Source organism: Oryx dammah, unplaced genomic scaffold (assembly GCF_014754425.2).
Source record: "Oryx dammah isolate SB20612 unplaced genomic scaffold, SCBI_Odam_1.1 HiC_scaffold_8, whole genome shotgun sequence".
NCBI classification, from domain to species: domain Eukaryota; kingdom Metazoa; phylum Chordata; class Mammalia; order Artiodactyla; family Bovidae; genus Oryx; species Oryx dammah.
Window position 1 is genome coordinate 41,112,509 of NW_024070192.1, and position 25,046 is coordinate 41,137,554.

At 40.6% G+C, this 25,046-nt stretch overlaps 1 protein-coding gene across 4 annotated transcripts in view; it reads left to right on the forward strand.

Moving 5' to 3' along the window:
• SSH2 (slingshot protein phosphatase 2) overlaps positions 1–25,046 on the forward strand; it is a 238,596-nt gene that overhangs the window by 145,991 nt on the left and 67,559 nt on the right. Inside the window, exon 1 of one of the 4 annotated variants that reach the window (XM_040243852.1) lies at positions 1,638–4,761. The exons of the other annotated variants lie outside the window; for them this stretch is intronic. Within the exon in view, the coding sequence (XP_040099786.1) occupies positions 4,739–4,761 (23 nt within the window). The 5' untranslated portion in view covers positions 1,638–4,738. Of the gene's footprint in view, positions 1–1,637; positions 4,762–25,046 lie in introns of those variants that run through there. 4 annotated transcript variants of the gene reach the window in all.

The following is a 25,046-nucleotide window of genomic DNA, read 5'->3' on the forward strand; positions in this document are numbered from 1 at the left end:
GTGACCTTCAACTTATAACCACCATGAAACTTGGTTTCCTCACCAATAAAATGGAGCTTATAGTGTCTATTAATATTAATTAATGTAGTTTGGGCTTCCCAAGTGGTGCTAGTGGTAAAGAACTCACCTGCCAATGCAGAGGACATAAGAGACCAGGTTCGATCCCTGGGTCAGGAAGATTGCCTGGAGAAGGAAATGGCAAACCACTCCAGTATTCTTGCCTAGAGAATCCCATGGACAGAGGAGCCTGGCAGGCTACAGACCATGGGGTCACAAAGAGTTGGACACGACCAAAGCAACTTAGCACAAAATGTAGTTAATTTAATTAAGTGTAATATTTATAAAGTACTGCAAACACTAAACACTCAGTAAATGACAGCTAATATGTTTGCCTTTTTGAACATGAACCAGAGTATAGGAGAAAGAATTAGAGTGGTGTGACAGCCTGGTAGAAGAAATTCCATTATTTGCATCATATTCTGGGCAAAGGGTGGGATATACAAAGAAATACAAGACATGGTTCCTTTGGCCAGGATACTCAGTCTGTTGAGAGATATAAGACAGATTATTTAAAGGATAAATAAGAACACAATTCAGCTAAGTGCCAGACGAATGGTGCAGTTGGTGCTCTAAGTATTCAGAGGACAAAAAGTTATTGTAAGTGAGCCGATTAGTAAAGACTTTATGGTAGGATTTGACTTCTGACCTTTATTTCTGGCCCTCTCACATGTCTTGATTAGTATAAGCAGAGGTAAAGGGTACTTGAGCCGTGAGAGAAAAGGAAGACTGATGTAGCAGATGTCACAGCCATAAAGAGTCGGTGAGTGACTGCTGTTAATCATTTGTGGTAGGAAGCAGAAATCCAGAAAGACTTTTGTAAAGACCGATCATGCTCTTTAGAAAATAGCTCTGAACATATTTTGGATATATCATGTGGGCAGAATTTTAATCAAGTTTTTATCGAGTACCCACAGACTACACAGCACAGTAACCAGCATTTGCAGACTCTACATAGCTTATTTAGGAATGCTGCCAATTTTACAAAGGCTGTTGTTGAATCAGTACCAGTGGCTGGGAGCGCACTGTGAAATCCCCACAGGCAGCAAGAGAACAGAAATGATGAAACTATCTGCTAGTGGTTTTATGGTTAAAAAGAAAGGAAGAAGGGAAGAGGGGAGGAAAGAAACACATTCAAGTAACCCAAAGCAAAACCTCATTCCCTGCTTTCTCCAGGTGCTGAGCTCTAGATATGGTTACATCAGCACCATGTGGTAGGCAGGGTGGTTCCCATTGGCACAGAGAGAGGACTTGTGATATTTACAGTGGTGTGAGCTATAGGGGGAAGGGTGTGCTGATTTTGTTCTTAATAACTTGGCTACCAGTTTAATGGCCTGGTTGTCAATTAATGGTTCATCTTACTTAGCGTTCTATAAGCAATATACAGCTCCTTAGTTTTAAGTATACATAGAAACCATCCTAGTAGACAGGGGGCTCTTTTACATGTATATGAGTGAGCCTATGGTCAAACATCAATTAATAAAGGCCAAGTCTCATCACAAGGAAACATTTTTTCTGTTTCTTTAATTTTGTATATATACGAGATGATGGATGTTCACTGAACTTACTGTGATAATCATCTCATGATTTATCTAAGTCCAGTCATCATGCTGTACAGTGTGTCAATCATATCTCAATAAAACTGAAAACAAACAAACCAAAAACTAAACAATAAAGACCAAGAACTGTATAAATGCCAGGTTACACAAGGCCCAAATTATGATAGTTTAGTAATACTGATTCAAAGACGTGTTACTGCAGCTACTGAAAATTTAGCAGATTGTGCCTTGCTATACTCTCCTGCACTGAGAGAAATGGCAAACAGACTGTATATATTTCCATTTAGTGATTCTAACTAAATGAGTTTAAACCCAGTGTAATTTTTTTTTCCCAAAGTTAAAGAAACACTAATGATTGTAGTCTGGCTTGTTACGATCTCTCTATAGATTGAAATCCGTGGTCTTAGTCTTACTTTATTTCTTACCTCCTTGGAAATATATTTGAGCACATCTGTTGAGAACCTACCTTAGTCTTGCCTCTTAATGAGCTTGGGGCCTGTTCACTTTTGTGTCTCAACTGTGGTCCATCTCAGTTATGATGGAAGTCCACTGTGCTCACACTGCTGGACGTCTTCATTGCCATTTTAGACACTTGGAGAAGTTCTCAGCAAGGCCATGTGCCTTTTAGTCCGAAAATGATGATTTCGTAAGAATGTTTACGATGCTTTTTAAAGAAATGACAACACCTAATCTCTCCCTCAATTAAAGTCAAAATCAACCAGAAAATATTGAATATCAGTGCTCTTCTTTATGGCAGTCTTGCAAGTCAATTTGGGGACATTTTTCAAAGGGAGAGTCTCTGTGCTTTAAAAACTTGCCTACCTTATGTGCTGTAAAGTTGATAATATCTCATTCTTTACCACCCACTCAGCTTAAAAGTGAACTTGTCTTGAGTGAGTGATTTTCTTAATGGAACTGGTCTTACTGGTACTTAAAATCAACAAAGCAAAAGTATTGGCTATTTTTTTAATATTGCAGATAATTCATGCTTATGATAGGAAAACCAGAAATCCTCCTCTCCCCAAAAAGCATTACCCTTATTCTTATTTTCCAAAGATGTTTACTGTTCTGTTAATATCCACAATTTTCTCTGTATTATATCCTTTTAAAAATGGGATTGTCTTCTATCTTCTGCTTTGTAATCTGTTTTTGTTTTTTTTTTTTTCACTAAGCATATTGGGAACATCCTGCCATTGTCCTCAAATGCATTTCTTTCATATCCTTTCTGAGAGTTATTTGTTTTCCATAGAACTGAATTCTGCCCTATTGTTGCACAGGTTGATTGTGTTCAGTTTTTTTGCAGTTATAAACAAAGCCTCACTGAATGAATATCCTTGTGTCTAAATCTTTGCACATATCCCTGAAGGAAATACCCTAAAATTCAATTCTGGGATTGCCAGACCAAAGGGTATACATATCTCTAAAACTTTTGGTACAGACTGCCAATTTGCCTACCAAAAATGTTGTACCTGTCGACAGTCTTAGTAATTGTACCTCCAGTAATTTAGTAATTCGTTTTCATAGTTCTCCTGAAATGATAAAAAGTAAAATCAAGGTAGAAGCAATCTTATCTTTCAGTTCGTCTGAACCAATTGAAGACACAGGAAAATTGATCCTTATTTGTCTTTCCTATCAGGAATCACTTTCATTCCCAGTAGCTGATGGAAAATAATTTGTAAGGTATTTGAGTAGAACTTGCCAGAAGATGAAATGATAGTACATTGATAAGATGAGGGAAAAACTAATTATCCGTAGATGGTGTTGAATATATATGTAGTGTTTGTGAATTTAGGTTTGCGCCCCGTGTTGTTTTTTAAATTCTGAAATCATCACCATTTTTGATTTAGGGATTTTTGAGCCAAAAGATAACTGACTGACTTAGGGTCCTGCAGCAAATTTACCTTGAACAGCATTTCGTTGTTTTCTGTTTAGGAAGTGTTAAGTGGCATTGCGATTTCCTAAAGTCCTGTCTTACTAAGAATTGCTGCTGCTGCTGTTCGTTTGCTCAGTCGTGTCCGAATCTTTGCAACCTCATGGACTGCAGCATGCGAGGCTTCCCTGTCCTTCACTATCTCCCCGAGTTTGCTCAGATGCATGTCAATGCTGCCATCCAACCATCTAAAAAAATGATCGTATATATATTAGTTTGTTAATGCTTGTAACTAAACTTGTGAAGTTAGAATTTCCTCATCTGGTTTGTAAAAGCCAGGGTATATTTCTCAAAGTTGGACAGAGAAACTTTTTAGGGAACAAGCCATTTAAAATCTTGAAAAAAAAGTTTTCATCTTTAAGGCTTTTTGAGTATTGAATATAGGAGAAAGGAGAAGAGTTGTATGCATTTTCTAAAGCTCTTAAAGAATCTTACTTTGAATGTCCGTGCAGATCTAAACAGTATCCAGAGGGGCTTCTGGCTGACTTAAAGAAAAAAAGACGGGAAGGAGAAAGGAATGTTAGAACGCAGGCCACACTTGCCTGCTGGATTCATTAGCATTGGTTGCCTGCCTCTGTTTGAAACTGAGCTCTCTCCTTAATGAAGGTGTGTGTTTAAATCACAGGCAGAGAAAGTTTTGGGGTGAAGTTTCACTGTTTTGTAGTGGCAGCAGTCCTGGACATGCTGCTGGAACACAGAGGATGAGTTCAGCACCTTCTCTACAGATAGAATCTCTGCCCACAGCTTGTCTCTTTTACATAGCGAGCCTTTGTTCACTGGAGAGTGGACGTCTGTGGGTTGGCCAGTCCAACTCCTGTCGGAGACTGAAGGTGACTGATAAGCAGTCCAAAGGTCACAATGGACCAGTATGGGGTCAGTCTGGCTTTAAGCGGAAAAAGGGAGGCATCAAAAATTGAATTGCCTTGTGGGAAACTTTCAGTTCATCAGCTTCAGCCTTTCAGCTTCAATCAGAGAAAAGCCACCAGCTGTCTCTGAGTCCGGAGGAGCAGGAAAGAAACAAAACGTTATTTAAAGGGTGTGATTTAATTGAACTGGATTGTGTTAGGGCTTTCACTCCAGAGACGATTTCTGTGGCACTGTCACTCTGCTCTGCGTACTGTGAGGCAGCAGATAACCAGATCAAAAACTGAACATAGTCCGCAGTCACTCGGGTCTTTGGTTGGATTTCAGAATGAAACGTCACATGAGCTTCAGGTATTTCACTTGCTAACATCACCATTTTGCCTGTTATTAGAAGGTGATGGGCCACAAAATAGGAAAGGCAAATAATATTTGCATTTCTAATTTGGTCTGCTGCTTTTTAATTAAATTGGCTTTTACTAGGTATTTTGCTAACTTCAGAATTCAGATACTACAAATAGGTGATCACCAACCTAATTAAAAGTCTGCTACTGCTACTGCTGCTGAGTCACTTCAGTCATGTCTGACTCTTAGCTACCCAATAGACGGCAGCCCACCAGGCTCCCCCTTCCCTGGGATTCTCCAGGCAAGAACACTGGAGTGGATTGCCATTTCCTTCTCCAGTGCAGGAAAGTGAAAAGTGAAAGTGAAGTTGCTTAGTCTTGTCCTATTCTTAGCGATCCCATGGACTGTGACCTACCAGGCTCCTCCATCCATGGGATTTTCCAGGCAAGAGTATTGCCTTCTCCACATTAAAAGTCTACTTGTTAATAATTGTCCTTTAAGTTAGCAATGGTCTTTGTATGCATTCATTGAGGTTGTAAGCGATTGTCCTTGTCCTCTAGTCTAGTGGAAAGACTGCGGGCAGAACAAGCTACATAATTTGCAGGGCCCAGCAGCTGATGAAAATAGGGGGCCCCCTGTTCAAAAAGCATCAGAGCATTGAATCAAGTGCAAGGCCCTTTCAAGCACTGACTTAATGTGGCTGCACAAGTCACATATCCATGAAATGGGCTGTGACCTTGGGTATGAAATTAAATAGACTCACAGTCAGAACTTGGCTACTTATTCTGCTTGCTACCTGTTCTTTGCTACTAATTTGTGTCTTTCTGAACCTGTTTTGCTTTCCATTTTCTATCTTCCTTTTCTGTCTTTTCCTGTTCTGTTCCATTCTCTCACCAAAGTTGGAGAACTTGCAGAAAGAATTGGGAGTGCGTATACTCTGTCTGTAGTCCATGTGAACACATTCTGTAATAATATTTCCTTCCATTTTGCTGGTGAAACAAACAAGATTAGGATTTTCTCTAAGGGAAGGTAATCAATTTAACCAAAATTAAATATTCTGTGTTAAAGTTTAAAAAGTGCTTTCATAATTAACATTTGATTCGAACAATTACACTTTTGAGGTAGCATCCCTCACACACATTTTATATCAGTAGATCAGAAATGTAAGCTTCAGAGAGGTTGAGAGATTTTTTTCAAGTTCAGCCAGCTGATAAGTGAGATTCCAGTCCATCCCTTTTCATGTGGTGCTTCCTCGCTACTTCATTCTGCCTCTGCAGTTCTGCAAGACCAAGGGTTAGGTAATAGAGTAACTTACTTTCTCAAAATTGATCTGATTCACAGAATTTTCTGCCGGTTTTCCAAAAATAACTGCTGGGATATAATCATTAATATTTCCAACAAGTTTTTACTTTTTTATTGCCTATAACCCTTTGAAGTAATATTTTTGCATCATTTTAAAGGAAAGACATTGACGTTCAAAGAGATTAAATGACTTGTTCAGGTTATGTAACTAATAAATTCAAGAGCAGTGACTAACATCCAAGTCCTGTTTATATCTCATGCTTTTTTACTGTGCTGTATTTGCCTCTGATTAATTTTGTATCTCTACTTGGTAAATACCTGTTCATTTATGTATTGATCACCTACAGTGTTCTAGGCACTGTGAATGATCCAAAAAGACTAACTCTGAGCTTTTAGAACTTAAATTCCAGAATGTAAATAAACTATTGTAAATAATCAGCTTATGATACAGTTTATAAAGAAAAAGTAAAGCAAAACAAAAAAATGAAAAGTAACCTAGAAGGAGTGCTGCTTTTAGAGAAAATGGTCAGTAAACTGATAAAATTTTTGAGCCACAAATTAAAGGGTATAAATTTATACATTTGGTATAAATAAATAAAATCATTTCTTAGGTATGACAGGCAATCTAAATAAACAATATGAGGCAACTGTATTTATGAACATAATAGGAACAGATAAAGATTGTTAACTTAAATAAACATTAGCCTTCATGGTAGTTATACCTTGCCTTTAATCCTCTCTCCCATGTAGCATGGATTCTAAAATCATAAGATCAAAAAAAACTAAATCTAGTCATTTCCTTCATGCTGAGTCACTAGCACATAAAGCAATGTTTAATGTATTAGTGAGGTTGGATTGTTCACACTGTTAAAATACAAGGACTGTAACAGCATGCTGCATGAAATGGCATTCTCTGGGTAGCTATTAAAAAATTCCAGAGTATCCAGCAGGTTTAGGAAATGCAAAACTTCACTGGTCAGATTTGACTTTAATGAATTTCAAAATCTTGTCCAAAATCTTCTATTGTGCTGAAATCCTTTTGTATCTGGTACTGCAGGGCTTCAGTAGGTCTTCACCCTAATGCTTGGGAATCTTTGTGATATAAGCAAGTTGATTGTAGAGGGATTTCCAGAGGCAAGGAGGCATGGTTATGGGGCAGGTAAGGGTCTTTTCATAGGATTTGCCCGTTGTGTGCTTTAGAATGGCAGGAGTCCAAAGTATTATATTAATAGAAGACCCTTAGAAAGTCCCAGCCTTATCTATTCATGTGGGTTTCCTCTGGCTTCAAAGTTAAATCCAAGCACCAGTCATTCAGTGTTTGCCTCTTGTTAAAGCTGAGTTGTTATCTGCTAAAAGATGACAGGGTGGGAGGTGGGTACTGTTGATTCCCAATTGCCCATCTCTTCAGAGCAACTATTAATAAAGTTTCCTTTAATCCGGAGTTTTAGACTAAGTTCCTGAATACAATGAAATCACTTGAAAAAGTGGGTCTGTAGATCAATGATTAGTACATTTATTTCTCTGCAGGAAAAAGCCATAGTTTTCACTAAATCCTCAAAGGAATGTAATAACCTTGCTCTCACCCCAAATTAAGAACCTGGAATAGACTGTTGTGGGCATTTGACTTAGAAGTTAAATAAGGTGTTTTTAAGCTGTTTAACCTTACCAGTGAGATTCATTTATCCATTTTTAAACAAACACTCGTGATTTTCCCACAGTGAAAGATTTTGACCTACGATTTTCTGTCTATTGAGGATTATGCAGCCTTTTGAATTCTCTCTCTCTGATAATCTTGGAGTAGATAATCTAAGAATGGTATTTGCTTAAAGAAAACAGAATATTGCTGTAAAGCTTGAATGTTCGTATTCTTCAGCAAATAGTCACAACCTATTTGGTGAGTGAAAAGGGAAGCAATATTGGTGTACAGTATTTCTGGTACTTTGCACTCTAGGAAGGCAGAAATGACTTGAAGTTGTTGCTTTGAAGGAAAAGTTGTCAGAAGAATTAGGAGAATTTCTAAATACATTTAATCCAGATACTTATTAAATTATAAAGAGCTCGTTGAGAGGTTTGAGGACCGCTGCCCTGGGCGTAGATATTTAGTGGAATGAATGTGCTGTTTGTGTTGTGTTCTGAGGGTCAAGAATTCGCCAACCCATTAAACCATTCTTTGCTATTAATGCCAGTTTCCGCAGCCTACAGTGTATAGTTACGAATTCTTAGAACTGTGAGCCATCAAATGTTATGTGGCATTTTTGCTTTTTTGCCATCTCACGCTATTTATTTATTTAGGCCCTAATCCAGTGCATCTTTGCTGTGGCAAAAAAAAATCTGCATTTTGCATGTAAAGCCACAAGAAAACTCAGATCAGTTTCTCTCTCTTAGAAATTAAACACCCTTTAGAAATGAAACTTATTTATTTAAATCTTAGTATTTTTTCCTCCAAAAGGATTATTTCAGTGTCAGTTGAGAATATTTAAATGCACTTATTTTTCATTGAGTAGGATTTTAATGCAGAGGAAACAAGAGTGCAGTTTTTTCATAATTCATCCTATTTAAAATATTAAATATGTATCTTATGTTGCTTTTAGTTTAGAAGTATATACTACAAAATGAATATACAAATATGGTATATAAGCTGTATGTTTGTTTTCTCTTTACTGACTGTTCTTTAAATATGTCACTGTAGAAATGTTCAAATATGTATGAAGAGAAAAAACATTCTAAATATTGTCTTTTTAGCATTGACCATGAAACTGAAAAAAATGTAGGCCTCTTCAGTGACACTAAAAACTTTGGGAAAACATCCAACATCTGCTTATCTTTCCTGCAGTGGAAATGTTCATAATTGCAATGTGCAGTTTCCTTTGAATTAAAATAAATAGATTTCTATTTGTTATACTTACATTTTAGAAGCATGTTTTACTGAATTCTTTAAATGTATTTAATTTTTTTCCCTGACAGTTGGGGAGGTACCAAAAACATCTGGTGGTCATTAGGGTCTTCTTAGCTTTCTTTCAAGGGCAATTGTGTTTTTCTTTAAAATATTTTCCTAAGGCTCTTTGTTTTGAGTCCAGGTTTAGGGTCCCCTTATAGAATATGTCCACCCAAGGAGATTCCTCTGTTACCTGCATTACCATGTCCTTGACACACTTCAACACAATCTTTATTATAAAATCCCTGTTCCATAAGCTTTTTCTTTTTAAATACACAAGTCAGTTTTGTCCCCGTTTGGTTCTTTCTTTGCTGGATGATGGTCTAAGGGGCTGTCAGCTAGACCCTGCTGGAGGACTATACCAGGCAGACCCTGGTGTTTTTGACACCAGGGAATTTCCAAGTTGAAACCTATTTGTTCCAGTTCCCAGGAGACCAAACGGCTGAATATTTTACCCTGTTGACCTAGACAGCTCTTTGGCTGAGGCATGGTGACCAGTCCTGGCTAGTGAGTTACCTTTGCTTTAGTCGTGACTGTGGTGAAGTTACGTGTGGTAGAGACTGTTGTATGCATACTAGAGGTTATACTTCTGTTCATAGTGAAATACAATTGAGCATTGCTTGCTCATGCATCAATACAGGGTTGTTTTTGTGTGTGTCTTTCCCCCTCAGCTGAGGAAATAACCCGGCTGTTGTGACCCTAAACCTAGGACTGAGTCTTCTGTCTTTAGTGGGGCATGCATACCTTGTCTAAATATAGCGAGGTGTGGACTTGGCTGATATGGAAAGAGACAGTAGAATGACCTTAGCTGGTCTTCATTACTAGTGTTACAATTATATTTAAAGAAACAGAACTATTCTGGTTCTGCCTATAGGTAAAGATGCTTTTTCCAGCTGCTCAGCTTCCTTGGGTAAAAAGTTTTATGCACTAAACCAAAAAATTTGTTTTAAAAGCTAAAGTGAATCACTTCAGAAAGAAACCAGGAGTTCATTCCATATGAAAACATGCCTAAGGGGCAGTTTCCTTTTCTATTTCATTGACCAAAACTTAACATTTCTTCAGAGTTTCAAAGATAAAGCCTAAGCTTCATGTACTTTAGGATAATAACTTATCTTTATATAATTCTGACACTTGTTAACTTTCTAGAAACCTTGCACAAACTCTCTGTCAACAAGTGACTAAAGTTTGTGCATCTTTTCATCTTTTTCTTTTTTAATTGATCAACACTCGAGTAGGGGAGGGATGGGATTCCATTTGTAGAAAAATTTTCCAGTGGAAGCAGGAATCCAGTGAACAGATTAACTATTTGATTACTAAGAAGGAGAAGCCTATAGGATTTAACGTCATTTAATCTATTTCTGCTTTATTGACTATGCCAAAGCCTTTGACTGTGTGGATCACAAGAAACTGTAGAAAATTCTGAAGGAGATGGGAATACCAGACCACCTGACCTGCCTCTTGAGAGATCTGTATGCAGGTCAGGAAGCAACAGTTAGAACTGGACATGGAACAACAGACTGGTTCCAGATAGGAAAAGGAGTACGTCAAGGCTGTATATTGTCACCCTACTTATTTAACTTCTATGCAGAGTACATCATGAGAAACGCTGGGCTGGAAGAAACACAAGCTGGAATCAAGATTGCCGGGAGAAATCTCAATAACCTCAGATATGCAGATGATACCACCCTTATGGCAGAAAGTGAAGAGGAACTAAAGAGCTTCTTGATGAAAGTGAAAGAGGAGAGTGAAAAAGTTGGCTTAAAGCTCAACATTCAGAAAACGAAGATTATGGCATCCAGTCCCATCACTTCATGGGAAATAGATGGGGAAACAGTGGAAACAGTGTCAGAATTTACTTTTTTGGGCTCCAAAATCACTGCAGATGGTGACTGCAGCCACGAAATTAAAAGACACTTTCTCCTTGGAAGAAAAGTCATGACCAACCCAGACAGTATATTCAAAAGCAGAGACATTATTTTGCCGACTAAGGTCCATCTAGTCAAGGCTATGGTTTTTCCAGTGGTCATGTATGGATGTGAGAGTTGGACTGTGAAGAAGGCTGAGCGCTGAAGAATTGATGCTTTTGAACTGTGGTGTTAGAGAAGACTCTTGAGAGTCCCTTGGACTGCAAGGAGATCCAACCAGTCCATTCTGAAGGAGAACAGCCCTGGGATTTCTTTGGAAGGAATGATGCTAAAGCTGAAAGTCCAGTACTCTGGCCACCTCATGTGAAGAGTTGACTCATTGGAAAAGACTCTGATGCTGGGAGGGATTGGGGGCAGGAGGAGAAGGGGACGACAGAGAATGAGATGGCTGGATGGCATCACTGACTCGATGGACGTGAATCTGAGTGAACTCCGGGAGTTGATGACGGACAGGGAGGCCTAGCGTGCTGTAATTCATGGGGTCGCAAAGAGTCAGACACGACTGACCAACTGAACTGAACTGAATGTGCTGTTGTGACCTAACCTTTTAGAGGAATTCTTTGAGAGTTACTTCTGCTATGAAACACCTAGTTGGTCTTTTTGATTGATTAATATGATAAAAATAAATTGATCTCCTCTTGAACTAATGGAATGCTTTTACGGTTGCTAGTGGTAATCTCCTAAAATTACAAACTTTAAAAGTTTATAATGTTGTTTGAGAAAAATGAAATATAATTGCCTCATGTCATATTATACAATTCAGTGGTGACAGAGCAAGAACCTTCGGTCACCTGTGAGTCCCTTGCATTTTCCTCCTCTCTACCTTTACATGTTTCCATACAGCAGGTGAGATACTAACCTTCTCTTTTATAAACAGAGAATCTGCCTAAAGTGCTAAAACTGACTCAGTGGCACCGAGTCAGGTGTCAGGTGAGATCAGAAAATCCCGGGCAGCTGAGTCCTGGCCAGGTGTGCCCCTGCTGCCTCTTCCAGGTCAATGAAAATATGACCTGAGTACTGGAAATCTATTTGTAGAAAGGTTTGATACAGCTACCTCATCACAATTTTTTATCATCGTTTACTCTGACACCTTGTTTAGTGTTATGATCCCACTTATAGAAGAGAAATAAGAAAGTTAGCTGGCTATTACAACATGGCAGCTTTACTGTGATTTAGGTATATTTCCCAGGTTTACTAGAGTTGGTGATGGACAGGGAGGCCTGGCGTGCTGCGATTCACGGGGTCGCAAAGAGTTGGACGCAACTGAACTGAACTAAACTTCCTCTGGATAGTCTGTGGTTCATCTTTAATACAAATTCTTTTTAAGTTCTTCAGAGCTATGTTTTACACAACTATTGGTTTTAGAGATGAGGAGATTAATTATCTGTGAGAGCTGTCTTCTCATCAGTTCAGTTCAGTTCTGTCGCCAGTCATGTAGCCAATCTCTGGTTCCTCTGCCTTTTCTAAAACCATCTTGAACATCTGGAAGTTCATGGTTCACATATTGCTGAAGCCTGGCTTGGAGAATTTTGAGCATTACTTTACTAGCGTGTGAGATGAATGCAATTGTGCGGTAGTTTGAGCATTCTTTGGCACTGCCTTTCTTTGGGATTAGAATGAAAACTGACCTTGTCCAGTCTTGTGGCCACTGCTGAGTTTTCCAAATTTGCTGGCATATTGAATGCAGCACTTTTGCAGCATCATCTTTCAGAATTTGAAATAGCTCAACTGGGATTCCATCACCTCCTCTAGCTTTGTTCGTAGTGATGCTTTCTAAGGCCCACCTGACTTCACATTCCAGGATGTCTGGCTCTAGGTGAGTGATCACACCATCGTGATTATCTGGGTCGTGAAGATTTTTTTGTACAGTTCTTCTGTGTATTCTTGCCACCTTTTCTTAATATGTCTTCCTATAGATGGTCTTTAATAATCTTAACTTAATTTAACTGAAAGCCAAAGAGATTTAGGATTACCGGCCTAGCAGTTCTTCACTGATGTCCTGTTCTAGTGTAATACAGATAAATTTGTAAAATTCACTTGCCTTCTCTTGATTGAAATCAGCTTCCGGATTCTGATTCATTTTTTGCTTGTTATATTATGTGCAGACAGTTAACCTTGCTTTCTTTATGATCGGTTGAAAATGGTGGTTTTAGAACTTAGTTGCATTATCTTCCGTTTAACTTGACCCCTGACTATATCATCAGTATATTGTCATATCCGTTGAGTAGGGGATTAGGAAGGAGGGAAGTCTTTTGTGTAAAAGCATTCTCCTCAGCTGTTCTCCCTTGATGCTAGAAGTTTGGTGCCTGGCAGGAAATGATATAGACATGTGTGATAACAAAGTGACGTGAGGAAGAATTGCCTGTAAGTTTTCCTGGCTTGTGCAGGATGATGGGCTGTCAGCTGGCAGATAGGTTAAGGCAAATTTGATCTCCAAATCTGAGGATTAACAAAGTAAAACAAGAAAAAGTTGAGATAGTGAAGAAAAAGAAAACAAACCTGTTTTGAGGAAAGTTTGGACAGAAGCAGGTGGTATAAAAGTTAATATCCATGTAAATAAGACTTTTCTTTTTGACCCTCCTGGGTGAGAGTCTGTAAAGCAACGAGATTTGTTAAAGGAAAGAGTTTGTCTGCAGAATCAGGAGATGCAAAAGAAAAAGATATTCTTAGATTGCAAGGAATTGGCACATATCAAATCTTTCTTTTTTAGACTTTCTTACAATATAAGTTTTAAGTAAAATATCCATCTGTACCAAAAAATAAACTAGACAAATATCCCCAAGATATCCATCTTCTCTTCATTCCTGTTAGCTCACTGATCGACTACCTTGTCTCCTTCTTGCGTGGAACACTAAAGTAACATCTGTTTCCCTCTTTCTAAGTCTCAACCCCTTCCAGTCCATTCTCCATGCTGTAGTTAGAAGAATCTTTCTGGTAATGCAAACTTTGGATCTCTGTCATCCTCAGGGTTAAAGTCCAAATTCTTTGGCAAGTCATATAAGACCTTTTCAATCTATGACTTACTTACCTCTGTCCATATTTACTCCAACCCTGCCTCTTATTCTTCCACCATATAGTGAGATTCTATGAGCAATTTGGGTAGCTTTAGCCAAACAAGTTTATATAAACCCACAGATTATCAGCTCCATGTCATGTCAGCAGTAAAGGGAGCTCACATAAGACTTAGAAGAGGCTACTGTGCCTGAATAAGAAGTTTCTAAAATCTTTTGTAGTGAACTCACTCAGAAGGCAGATGCAGGATGGTAACCCATCCAGCACACTCAACTTCTCAGAAAAGGGAAGTTCAAGACAGAACACCAGCTAGAACTTTGTAAGAACTCTGCAAGTTGAAAGTTCTGTGAATAGAAGTTCCCTTCTTTGCATCAGGAGTGATGGAAGGCTGCAAAGAAGAACACTCACACAACCTGTGTACATACAGACACCAGAGAAAAGGTTTTGGTTTTGGTTTTTAATTTTTTAATTGGAAAATAATTGCTTTAAAGTGTTGCGTTAGTTTCTGCTGTACAACAATGTGAATCGGCTACAAGTATACATATATACCCTTCCTATTGAGCCTTCCTCTCTCCCACCCTGATCCCACCCCTCTAGGTCACCACAAAGCACGGAGCTGAGCTTCCTGTGTTATACAGCAGCTTCCTGCTAGCTGTCTTATTTTATACATGGTAGTGCATATATGTTGGGCTTCCCAGGTGACTCAGTGGTAAAGAATCCACCTGCAAATGCAAGAGACACAGGAGATGTGGGTCAGTTCCCAGGTGGGAAAGATCCCCTGGAGGAGGAAATGGCAGCCTACTCCAGTACATTCTTGCCTGGGGAATTCCATGGACAGAGGAGCCTGGCGGGCTACAGTCCATGAGGTTGCAAAGAGTCGGACACAACTGAGTATGCACACAGCTAGTGCATATACGTCAGTGCTACTCAGAGGTTTTATAGTGAGTGACTTTCATACTTCCTTAGCCTTCAAAGTGGACATGAGTCTTTAGCATCATTTCCATTGTCATTTTCAGATCACATTTGTTAAATACTCCATACATAGTATTAAGACTGGGCACTATATAAAGCAGTGTGCATGAATTTTCATTGCCTTACACACGAAAAAAGCGAAGAGTGTAGACCTAGGAATATACATCTCATTAAACAGAAACAAAGTTTAACAATACACCAAAGCAAGGTGGTGGAACAAATGGACGATTGTATTATCTTTGCCTTTACATGAATTTTTCTGTACATGATAAGCATTTTTATTTGGAATTGAAACAAGAAGGGAGGAGTAGGGCAGCTTGCTTCTCACTCAGATTTTTATACAGTAGGTTGTGCCCTCTCTCTTCTACCACAGAGAGAGAAGCTCTCTCTGCAAAGAAATAGCGGTGCTGCTGACAAAGAACCTTGATCACTTGAAATGGACAGAAGGGCAGCTTGGGTCATCCTTGTTTGCCTAGCAAACATTGCTGATAGCAAAGCATTTGGAGCAGAGAGGTGGCTCATAAATGAGGAACTTATCTAAGAAACTGCGGCTTTCTCAGCCCTGAGGGTACTAATTGGTTTCATCACAGCTCACTTTCTCTCAAGCCCCACCCATCACTTCAGAGAACTTGTTGACGACAGCTTGACTTTTTCAAGTCTCATTACAGTGGTAGATGTCTGAAAACACAGCTTACGCAAAACATCTGTGTGCTTGACTGTGTTCCCACGGTGTGTTTTCCTGTACTGCCCTCTCCCTTCCCTTTGGGGTCCTTTTTTAAAATTAAAAACACAGGATAAGAATCATTAAAAGATATTTGCAAAAAGAAATTGCCACCTCAAAGCCACCATTCTTACAAATAGACATTTTCACTCCTGCCATGTTACCTTCCCATTCTTTACATGCATAGCTTTTTGCCTGGTTATATCCTTTTTCTTAAGCCACTTCCCTGTTTTCTTCCCCCTGATCCCAGCCTCATCTTTTGGTTTTTGGTCTTGAGTTACCGAAAGGGCATTGCATCTTATCAGCATTTTGTCAGTGAGTCCTAGTTCTCTTATTTTCCTTTCCTAGATCCTAGTAGTTTTTATGGGGGCTCAATTCATACAGCCCCCATAAAAGAGAAAAAAAAAAATCTGCACCTTTAAGAATACCTTCAGAGACTTCCCTAGTGGTCCAGTGGCTAAGACTCTGTGTTCCCAATGCAGAGGGCCCAGGTTCGATCCCTGGTCAGGAAACTAGATCCCACATGCCACAGGTAAGACCCAGCGCAGCCAAATAAATAAATAAAAATTAATTATTTATACTTTTTTAGAAAGAAAACTTAAAAAAAAAAAGAGTACCTTCAGCCACCTTTCTGTTAGACATGCTGTGGTCCCCTGTGCTTAGATATTTAAAGGGTAGCCCTCTATGGTATGTAGGGTCCCCTAAGGACTGAAAAAGTCCACAAGACTTACATATAGCCTTGCTAGCTATTTGTTGCCATGTTAGAAGATAAAAGGATTGCTGCTTTCCTTCCAATCACTGTGCAAAAGAGAATTGCCCGTGACAGTTAGAAATCATTTCCTTTTGTTCCTTATGTTTTCCTGTGTCCTGAGTTGCATCATGGGGTAGTTCTGGGACCTAACTCAGCCAGTACCTAAAACATCTAGGCAGCTGGTGTAGGATTGTTCCTGTATTGGAGCAAGTATGTGGTGATTTATCATTTTTCCCTCCAGCACATTTAAACACATATGAAATTTAAATTTACTCTTGGATCATTTTGATTTAAATATTTTCCTCTTTTTCCAAATCCAAATATTTGGAATTCTCATTGCTTCATATTGCATACTGGAGTATTGCAAAATACCACTGTGATCTCTTGGTCCCTAGCCCTCTGATTTCTCATGAATGCTATCTGGAAAATAAGGAAGAAGGTGCTGTAGGTCATTGCTTTCTTCCTAAGTTTATCCAAAAAGGTACATCTAGTGTATTTGAAAAATTATTAAAATTAGATCAGGTATCAAGAAAGCTTAATAAATTAAATTTGCAAGGAAAAATAGGGTACATTTTTCATCTGTATTGGGTGGTATAATTCTGTGATGATTCTGTAAGAGGGAAGACTGTAGGAAACAGGGAACATGAGATCTGTTATAAAATGAGTTGATTAAGGCGACTGCCTGCTGTTTGCTTTCTCTTTTCCTATTTCTTTAACAGCTCCTTAAATTGTCCTTTGAACTTTGGCCTTTTGCTGTGTTTTTCTCTTTCTTCTCATTCTCTCCCACCTCTTACTCCTTCATCATCACCACTAGTATTACTATTTAGTAAAAGGTATCTGCTTTTGTTAAGTCTCAGAACCTAAGCACAGCATTCCTCCTGGATTTCATTGTGTGTGGCAGGAGGCTCGGGAATGTGCATTAAAACAGATACAAATATAATAAAAGGATTTGCCCAAGGACTTTAAAAAATCCAAGGACTTTAAAAAATCAGACAGTACAGTGGATAGTAAAGCAAACCAAGGAGAAGATTTAAACGAGGAGTCAGCGTACTTGTGACATGCCTTTCTCTATTTCTCTATATTTGATAGTTTGATCAGTATCTTTTTGATCACTCTCTTTGAGGGACTTTTAAGAGTGCTTGCTGGGTCTTCCCTGGCAGTCCAGTGGTCAAGACTCTATGCTTCCACTGCAAGGGGTGCAGGTTCGATCCCTGATCGGGGAACTAAGATCCTGCATGCCATGTGGCACAGTTCCCCTCCCCCAAAAAGAGTGTCTGTTGGCAAATAATTTAATTTTCTTTGCCTAAGTTACAGAACTAGAGAAGAACTGGTTAGACAAGCAAGATGATAGACTTCTTTTACAGACTGGGTTAAATTTTTTGGCCAGTGAATTTTGAGAATTACTTGTAAGGTTGCAGTAAAGTACCGCTGAACTTACTTAATTTAAAACCAAAACATAAAACCTTGGTTTTCTGATAATTTGAGTTACTTCTTGGAACCCTGCCGGTACCCTGGTAGGTAGGCTGCAGTGGGCCTGAATCGTACAAAACAGGCAAAGAAAGAACTCAGACTGCTAAAGAAGCCATGTAGGAGAGTTGCAAAGTACAAAGCAAAACAACATAATTTGGAAACAGGCCAAAATTTGACCCCTGCTTTGTCATGCTGATTGTGTAATTGGTAAGCTTAGGGAAGTTATCCTGCAAACCTTTCTTCTGTGAAATGGGAAGAATAACTTCTATTCATGGAGTTATTGCGAGATAGTGATTGTAAAGTGCCAGGCACCATGCCCAGCACAAGATGGGAACTCAATAAATGCTCATTACAGCATCTGCAAGTTTACTTCATAGTACACTCAGAGCCAGCACCAAACTACTTCCACCAACTTCTGCTTCCATCACAGAACTCCCTAACAGAGCATTCTGATGGACATGCCATTATACCTGATTCCAGGTTTTCACCAAAAAAAGTTTGTGAAGTAATGGCCAAGTTGTTCCCATTATCATCGAGAAATAATAGCTATTTCAGTTCAGTTCAATTCAGTCGTTCAGTTGTGTCCGACTCTTTGCGACCCCATGAATCGCAGCACGCCAGGCCTCCCTCTCCATCACCAACTCCCGGAGTTCACTCAGACTCACGTCCATCGAGTTTGTGATGCCATGCAGCCATCTCATCTTCTGTTGTACCCTTCTCCTCCTGCCCCCAATCCCTCCCAGCATCAGAGTCTTTTCCAATGAGTCAGCTCTTCGCATGAAGTGGCCAAAGTACTGGAATTTTCAGCTTTAGCATCATTCCTACCAAAGAATACCCAGGACCAATCTCCTTTAGAATGGACTGGTGGATCTCCTTGCAGTCCAAGGGACTCTAAAGAGTCTTCTCTAACACCACAGTTCAAAAGCATCAATTCTTCAGCACTCAGCTTTCTTCACAGTCCAACTCTCACATCCATACATGACCACTGGAAAAACCATAGCCTTGACGAGATGGACCTTTGTTGGCAGAGTGGTGTCTCTGCTTTTGAATATGCTATCTAGGTTGGTCATAACTTTCCTTCCAAGGAGTAAAGTATCTTTTAATTTCATGGCTGCAGTCACCATCTGCAGTGATTTAGTAGATGGTAAAGAATCTGCCTGCAATTCAGGAGACCTGGGTCGGGAAGATCCCCTGGAGAAGGGAATGGCTACCCACTCCAGTATTCTCGCCTGGAGAGTTCCATGGACAGAGGGGCCTGACAGGCTACAGTCCTGGGGGTCACAAAGAGTCAGACCTGACTGAGTGACTTTTTTTAGACAGCCAATGGTACAGGTCTGGGGCTTTGGTGATAAATCTGAGCTAGAGAACTAATTTGGGAGGTGAGGTACCTCCACGATGGTTCCCAGCGATTCTTTGCTTCCAGTATTTGCATCCCATATAGTTCCCTCCAACATTAAATAGGAGTGATCTATGTAACTAATAGGATATTGCAGAAATTATGGGGTGTCACTTCCAGGGTTAAGTCATGAATCACTCCACTTCTGCCTTGCTCCCCTTGGGATCACTTACAGGGGAAAGACAGCTGCCATGTCATAAGGTCACTCGAGCAGACAGACCATTGCATGGCAGAGAATTGAGGCCTCCTGTCAATATCCATATAAGGGAGCAGTTTTGGAAGCAGATCTTCCCACCTCCAGACTAGGCTTCAGTTGATTGCCTTCTCATAAGAAACCCTGAACCAGAACCACCCAGCTGGTGTGCTCCTGAACTCTTTTTTTTTTTTTTTTTCCTCCTTCAGATGTATGTATTTTATTTTTTGGCTGCACTAGGTCTCCGTTGCTACACTTGGGCTTTCTCTAGTTGCAGCCAGGAGGGGCTTCTTTTTGTTGCAGGGCACCAGCTTCTCATTGCGGTGGCTTCTCTTGATGTGGAATACAGGCTCTGTGAATGTGGGCTCAGTAGTTGCAGCCTGTGGGCTCAGTAGTTGCAGCTCCTGAGCTCTCGAGCACTGGCTCAGTAGTTGTGGTGCACAGAATCAGTTGCTTCAAGGCCCGTGGGATCTTCCTGGACCAGGATCTAACCAGTCTCCCTGTAAGAGGTTGGAAAGGACTAGGAGGCCACAAACGAAAAGCATAGTAGCAGTACTAAGAAAGTGAGACTGTTAGAGGAGATAGAAGGTTATCAACAAAGTCAAATGATCAAGAAAGATGAGGACTGACCAGCGTCCATTGGATTTGACTAGCCAAAGAAGATCTCCATTGGAGTGCCTTGGAAGCCGAATCCCATATGAATGGAGACACTGAGACCTGTGTCACTTGCCGTTCCCTGTCTCCTTGGCCTCGTCGTCTTCCACACGCCATTGACTGACCACACTTGAGTGCTGTTAACTTCCCTGCTATGGTCCAAACCAGCCAAGTACACGTCAGAGCCTTTGCATTTGCTGTTCCGTCTGCCTTTAATATTCTTTTCCTAAACAGCCACATGACTCCCTCCCTTACTTCCTACAGATCTCGGCTCAAATGTCACCTCATCAGCGAGACATTCCCTGAGCATACCTTATAGCACAGATATACACAGCAGCCCTCTCTGTTACTCTGCTCAGTTTTGCTCCATAGCACTCACCATCATGTGAAGTCCAAAGGGGCAGCCACTGCTCAGCCGTGGCCAGTTGTTCATAGCTGTGAATGTGGACATAAGTGTTCAGATTTTCTGATCTTTCAAGAGAAGCTGGAAATTCTGATTTTTCGGTATAATTAGTTGTCAGTGAGTTTCAAAGCACTGTGATGGTCAGACGATCTATCTGTTCTAAGAGAGGTGAGTCAGGTAGGGTAGGATATCTGGCAGAGGATCTCAAATTGGGATTCAGTGTCTCCGAAGCCAAGAGGAATGAGTCTCTTAAAAAGGAGAACATGATTTGCTAGTGCCTGTCAGGGCTCCAGGTGCTAATGAAAAGCAGAAACTGGTGTTAAGCTAAGACTAAAGGATTTTTGTCCTTCGGATCTATCACTCAGGAAATCACTGGCAAACTTGGATGGGGAGGACTTTCAGAGGTGGGAGAGAAGCAAGATGGCAGTAGGAAAAATGACTGCAGTGGAAGAAAATGGAGACAGAAAGTATAGACTCCTTTTTTAAAGAATTTCAGTAATAAAGGAAGAGAACTTAGAAAGGAACATAAGAGCAAGTAAGGGTTTTGTTTTAAGGATGTGAAAGAACAGACCTGAGCATGTTTCTGGGCTAAGGAGAAGTCACTCGAGAGAGGGTGACCAGTGATAGAACTAGGAGACAAGGAAATGGGGTCAAGGATGCTGGTGAACAGGTTGACTTTTGACAGCTGGATGCATCATCCTCTCAGGTCAGAAAAAGGAGATAAGTCTGCAGAGGAAGGAAGTTAATTGGGAGCAGTCACACCAGCTAGCCTCCGTTTCCTTGATGGTGTAAAAGACTAGGTTAACTGGAGAGCTGAAGAAAGCAGGAGTTGCGATGGGACTTGAGGAGAGCAGGGAAGGTTTGAGCAGGCAGCGGAAGATTGGGGGGTGGGGGTGGCTGAGTCAACTCACTGTTGCTGCTGTCATCTCTGACACCTTTGTCACTGAGGCCATGGATGTGCCCTAGCATCCAGAAGCACGATTTCATAATCTCCTTAAGCATTTTTTTGGGCTGCCTTTCATTTATTCAGTATATATTTATTGCACAATCTGCTTAATGTCAGGTACTGTGTTAGACTCTAAAGAGAGAATATTAAACACGGCAGTTGTTCCTGCTCAAGGAGCTTGCTGCTAATACAGATAATCATAAATGTCTCATCGAAGAATACTATAATTTTAAACTGTAGTGTTATGAAAGGAAGTCAGGAACAAAAAGAACAGATGGTAGGGAAACCTGTTAGGAAATAAGACACGGGACTAGGTTGGTTAGGGAAGGAAGAAAAGCCAAAAAGAGATGGATGACTTGGAAAGAAACTGAGGAATCAAGGGGCTGGAGTCTCCACCAAGTTGAAGAGTGAGTGAACACATGAAGGTCACAAGAGAGGGAGTTGCAATCAGTAACTGGGAGTTTGATTTCTGAAATCAAGTCTGTAAAAAATCCAGTGCCTTTGAAAGGGATTCTGGGAATTAGAAGTTTAAATGGAGCCTAGGTGACAGTCTTTGAAGATCGAGAGGAGGAGAGAGACTTGGGGACAAAGCTGTTGGATGTTCCATCTGTATGAACAAAGGAATCTCTTAAGATTGTTGTAAGAAGCAGGGTGAAAAGAGAGAAGATTGAGCAACGTAAGGAGTGAATTAGAGACAGTGGCAAGGGTGTCAGAAGGTGACAGCAACAGATAGTAGACGGTACCCTGAGCCTCACAAGAGGCTTTGTGTGAAAGTGAGAGAGAAATTGTCAGAAAGCAGGGGTTGATGTTTTGGCCAAGTGCTTAAAAGCCCAACTTGCATTCCTTCTGCAGGTGTGTTTTAAATACCTGGAAAAGCATTTGTTGAATCATGCAAATAAAATGATATTTCAAATGCTGAACAGTTTTTCTGAGTTAATCTCCTTTTGTTTTGTTTAATCCCCCCAACTATTTTAAAATTTGGTGCTAGGTAATGTGGGTCATGTCTCTTGGGTGATCCATAAGTACATCCAGCATGTTACATACTAAGAAAGAACCATTAAGGTCATTTCGTTTTTGGTTCAGATAGCTTTTAAGCTTTACCTTTTTAAAAGAGAAGTATTAAGTCTATAGAGTTTTGGGCCTCAGCACTGATAAGCTTTATTAATTCAGCTTGTAACAGAAATGGGTTCCTTTGAGCTGAGGTGGTTTCTCCCCTCCTCCTCGGAGGACCTTTTGGAAACAAAACTCCCTCTACACTGTCAGTCATCAGAAGTGCCTGAAACCAACTCCTTTCATAGGCACCTAGGGGTTTTTTGTGCGGGGGTGTGGAGAGGGGTGTTTGTTTTTATTTTTCTGAGCAGGGGTGGGTAGACTTTTGGCAGATGGCTGTTGGAGATGAGGCTGAGACTTGCTAGAGTAAGCTGCAAAGGGACAGAGATTAGAAGGCGGCAGTGATGTCACGAGTCCTGGTCTCTGAATCTTAGCTCACACTCAGAAGTGCTTGGGGGCCAGAATGCTCAGTGTGAGTCCAGGAGCAGTGGCTGCCTGGAGGAGCTGGAGAGAGTGGCTGCTTTTCCACGTACCCAGAAATTAAAATGATTTTATGTGTGTGCTGGTCTCACAAAATGTGCTAAATTAGGCTCACCTACCAGTTGGAGCCATGACCTGGACCCTCTCTGAGGGTGCTCCAACTCTGACCTGTCATTACTTGGTAGTACTTCAAAAATCCAAACTGACAGCTAAACACTTTAGATCCCTGGAATCCAGGAGGTCAAGTGTGTATGGGAGCAGACAGCATCTAGAAAGACATACCTTTGGTCTGAGAGAAGACTGCAGAGGAACACAGGGCTAGGCAGGCAGCCACTGCTTTTCACATGTCAACTTGCTTGCCCTCCTGCCTAGGCTTCATGGTCTTCTTTTATTCTTTTTTTTTAAGCAATGTTTGATATCCAACAAGCATACTAAAGGAAAAAGAAAAAAGAAGCAACTTTAAGAAACTACATGAAAGTGTTTTCCTCATGGGAGTATGTCTAAATATTTCCCTATTCAGACCTAAACTTTTGTCCTCAAGATACCATGAAAAATCGAGCCAGTATATCACACCAGGCTTTGCAGTGAAATCCTGCCTTTGTTCTCATTGGATAAACTGACCATGTGTTTTTAGCTGCTGGTTGCTTCAGATGATTAAGTCATCAAATGTGCCCTATTTTGGTAACCTCTAACTTAGGATAAAGGGTTATGGTGCTGCCCTGGGTTTCAGATGACTTGAACCTCCATTTGTGCACCACTGCTACCTAGCTGTGTGACTTCGGGCAAGCCGTTGGATTCTCTGAACTTCAGTTGATATATCAGATTCTCTCTTGCAAGCTCAGAAGTGAATATTAACTATCTTCAGCAAAATTTTTCTTAGAAGGGTGTTGCTGCTGCTGCTGCTAAGTCGCTTCAGTCGTGTCCGATTCTGTGTGACCCCATAGACGGCAGCCTACCAGGCTCCGCCGTCCCTGGGATTCTCCAGGCAAGAACACTGGAGTGGGTTGCCATTTCCTTCTCTAATGCATGAAAGTGAAAAGTGAAAGTGAAGTCGCTCAGTCATGTCCGACTCTTTGAGACCCCATGGACTGCAGCCTTCCAGGCTCCTCCATCCATGGGATTTTCCAGGCAAGACTACTGGAGTGAGGGTGCCATTGCCTTCTCCGAGAAGGGTGTTAGAGCTTACCTAATGGATGGGAGGCTGGAAGACCAAACCTAGGAAACGGGCAGGAGCCAAGGACATTCGAGGAAAAGCCAGAGTAGGCATAGACTAGTCTCTACCTTGCCAGTCTCCCCGTGGTGAATGTGACCATCTCCCACTTTCCTTACTCACTTGGGTCGCCTGCGGGAGATTCAGGAGGCAGTTTCCAGCTGGCCAGGCCTAATCCACATGCCAGCATCCTGCAAGGCCCCTTGCAGCTCCAGAGTTGGAAGGTCACCATGACTAGGTACATTGAAGGAGATCCCCAAAAGGTGACTAGGGTGACATTAGGCAGGAGAGCTCTCTATTATTGCTTGTCAGCCAGAAACCACAAATGGCAACTCAGATGTACCCCCATCTCTAGAAATGGGAAGGTTGAATTGTATGGCCAGTGGTAAAATTGTTGATCCTAGATTGTGTTTCTGTCTGGACATTTCTGAGATGCACATGTTTGAGGCAAGAATGAAATAGTTACAAGATCTTATCAGTAAATGAACATTCAAAATGATAAAAGGAATATCCAGTGAGGTGGGAGGGGGGGTCCCTCTGATTTATGATCTGTAGGAAAAGGACCAGGAAGATTAGTCCTGATGGAATTTGTTCCTCAGCCTTGAACAAACAGACCTTTTTTTTTTTTCCTTCTTAGATTGTAGAAGAGTAGGAAAGACGGGTAAATAGCTGCATCTGAAGGTACTTGTGCTGGGCATTGTGCAACAGAGTTTTAAGTGGAAGACTAGCTAGGACTAAAATAGTCTGATGGTTGTAGTTAGTGAATAAGAACTGGAGCCATAAGCTGTTCTCCCCTTTGCCAGTGATTGGTTTACTATCATACGCCAGCCTCTGCTTATCTGCTGATGGAGAAAAAAATCCTGCTGCTGCATTC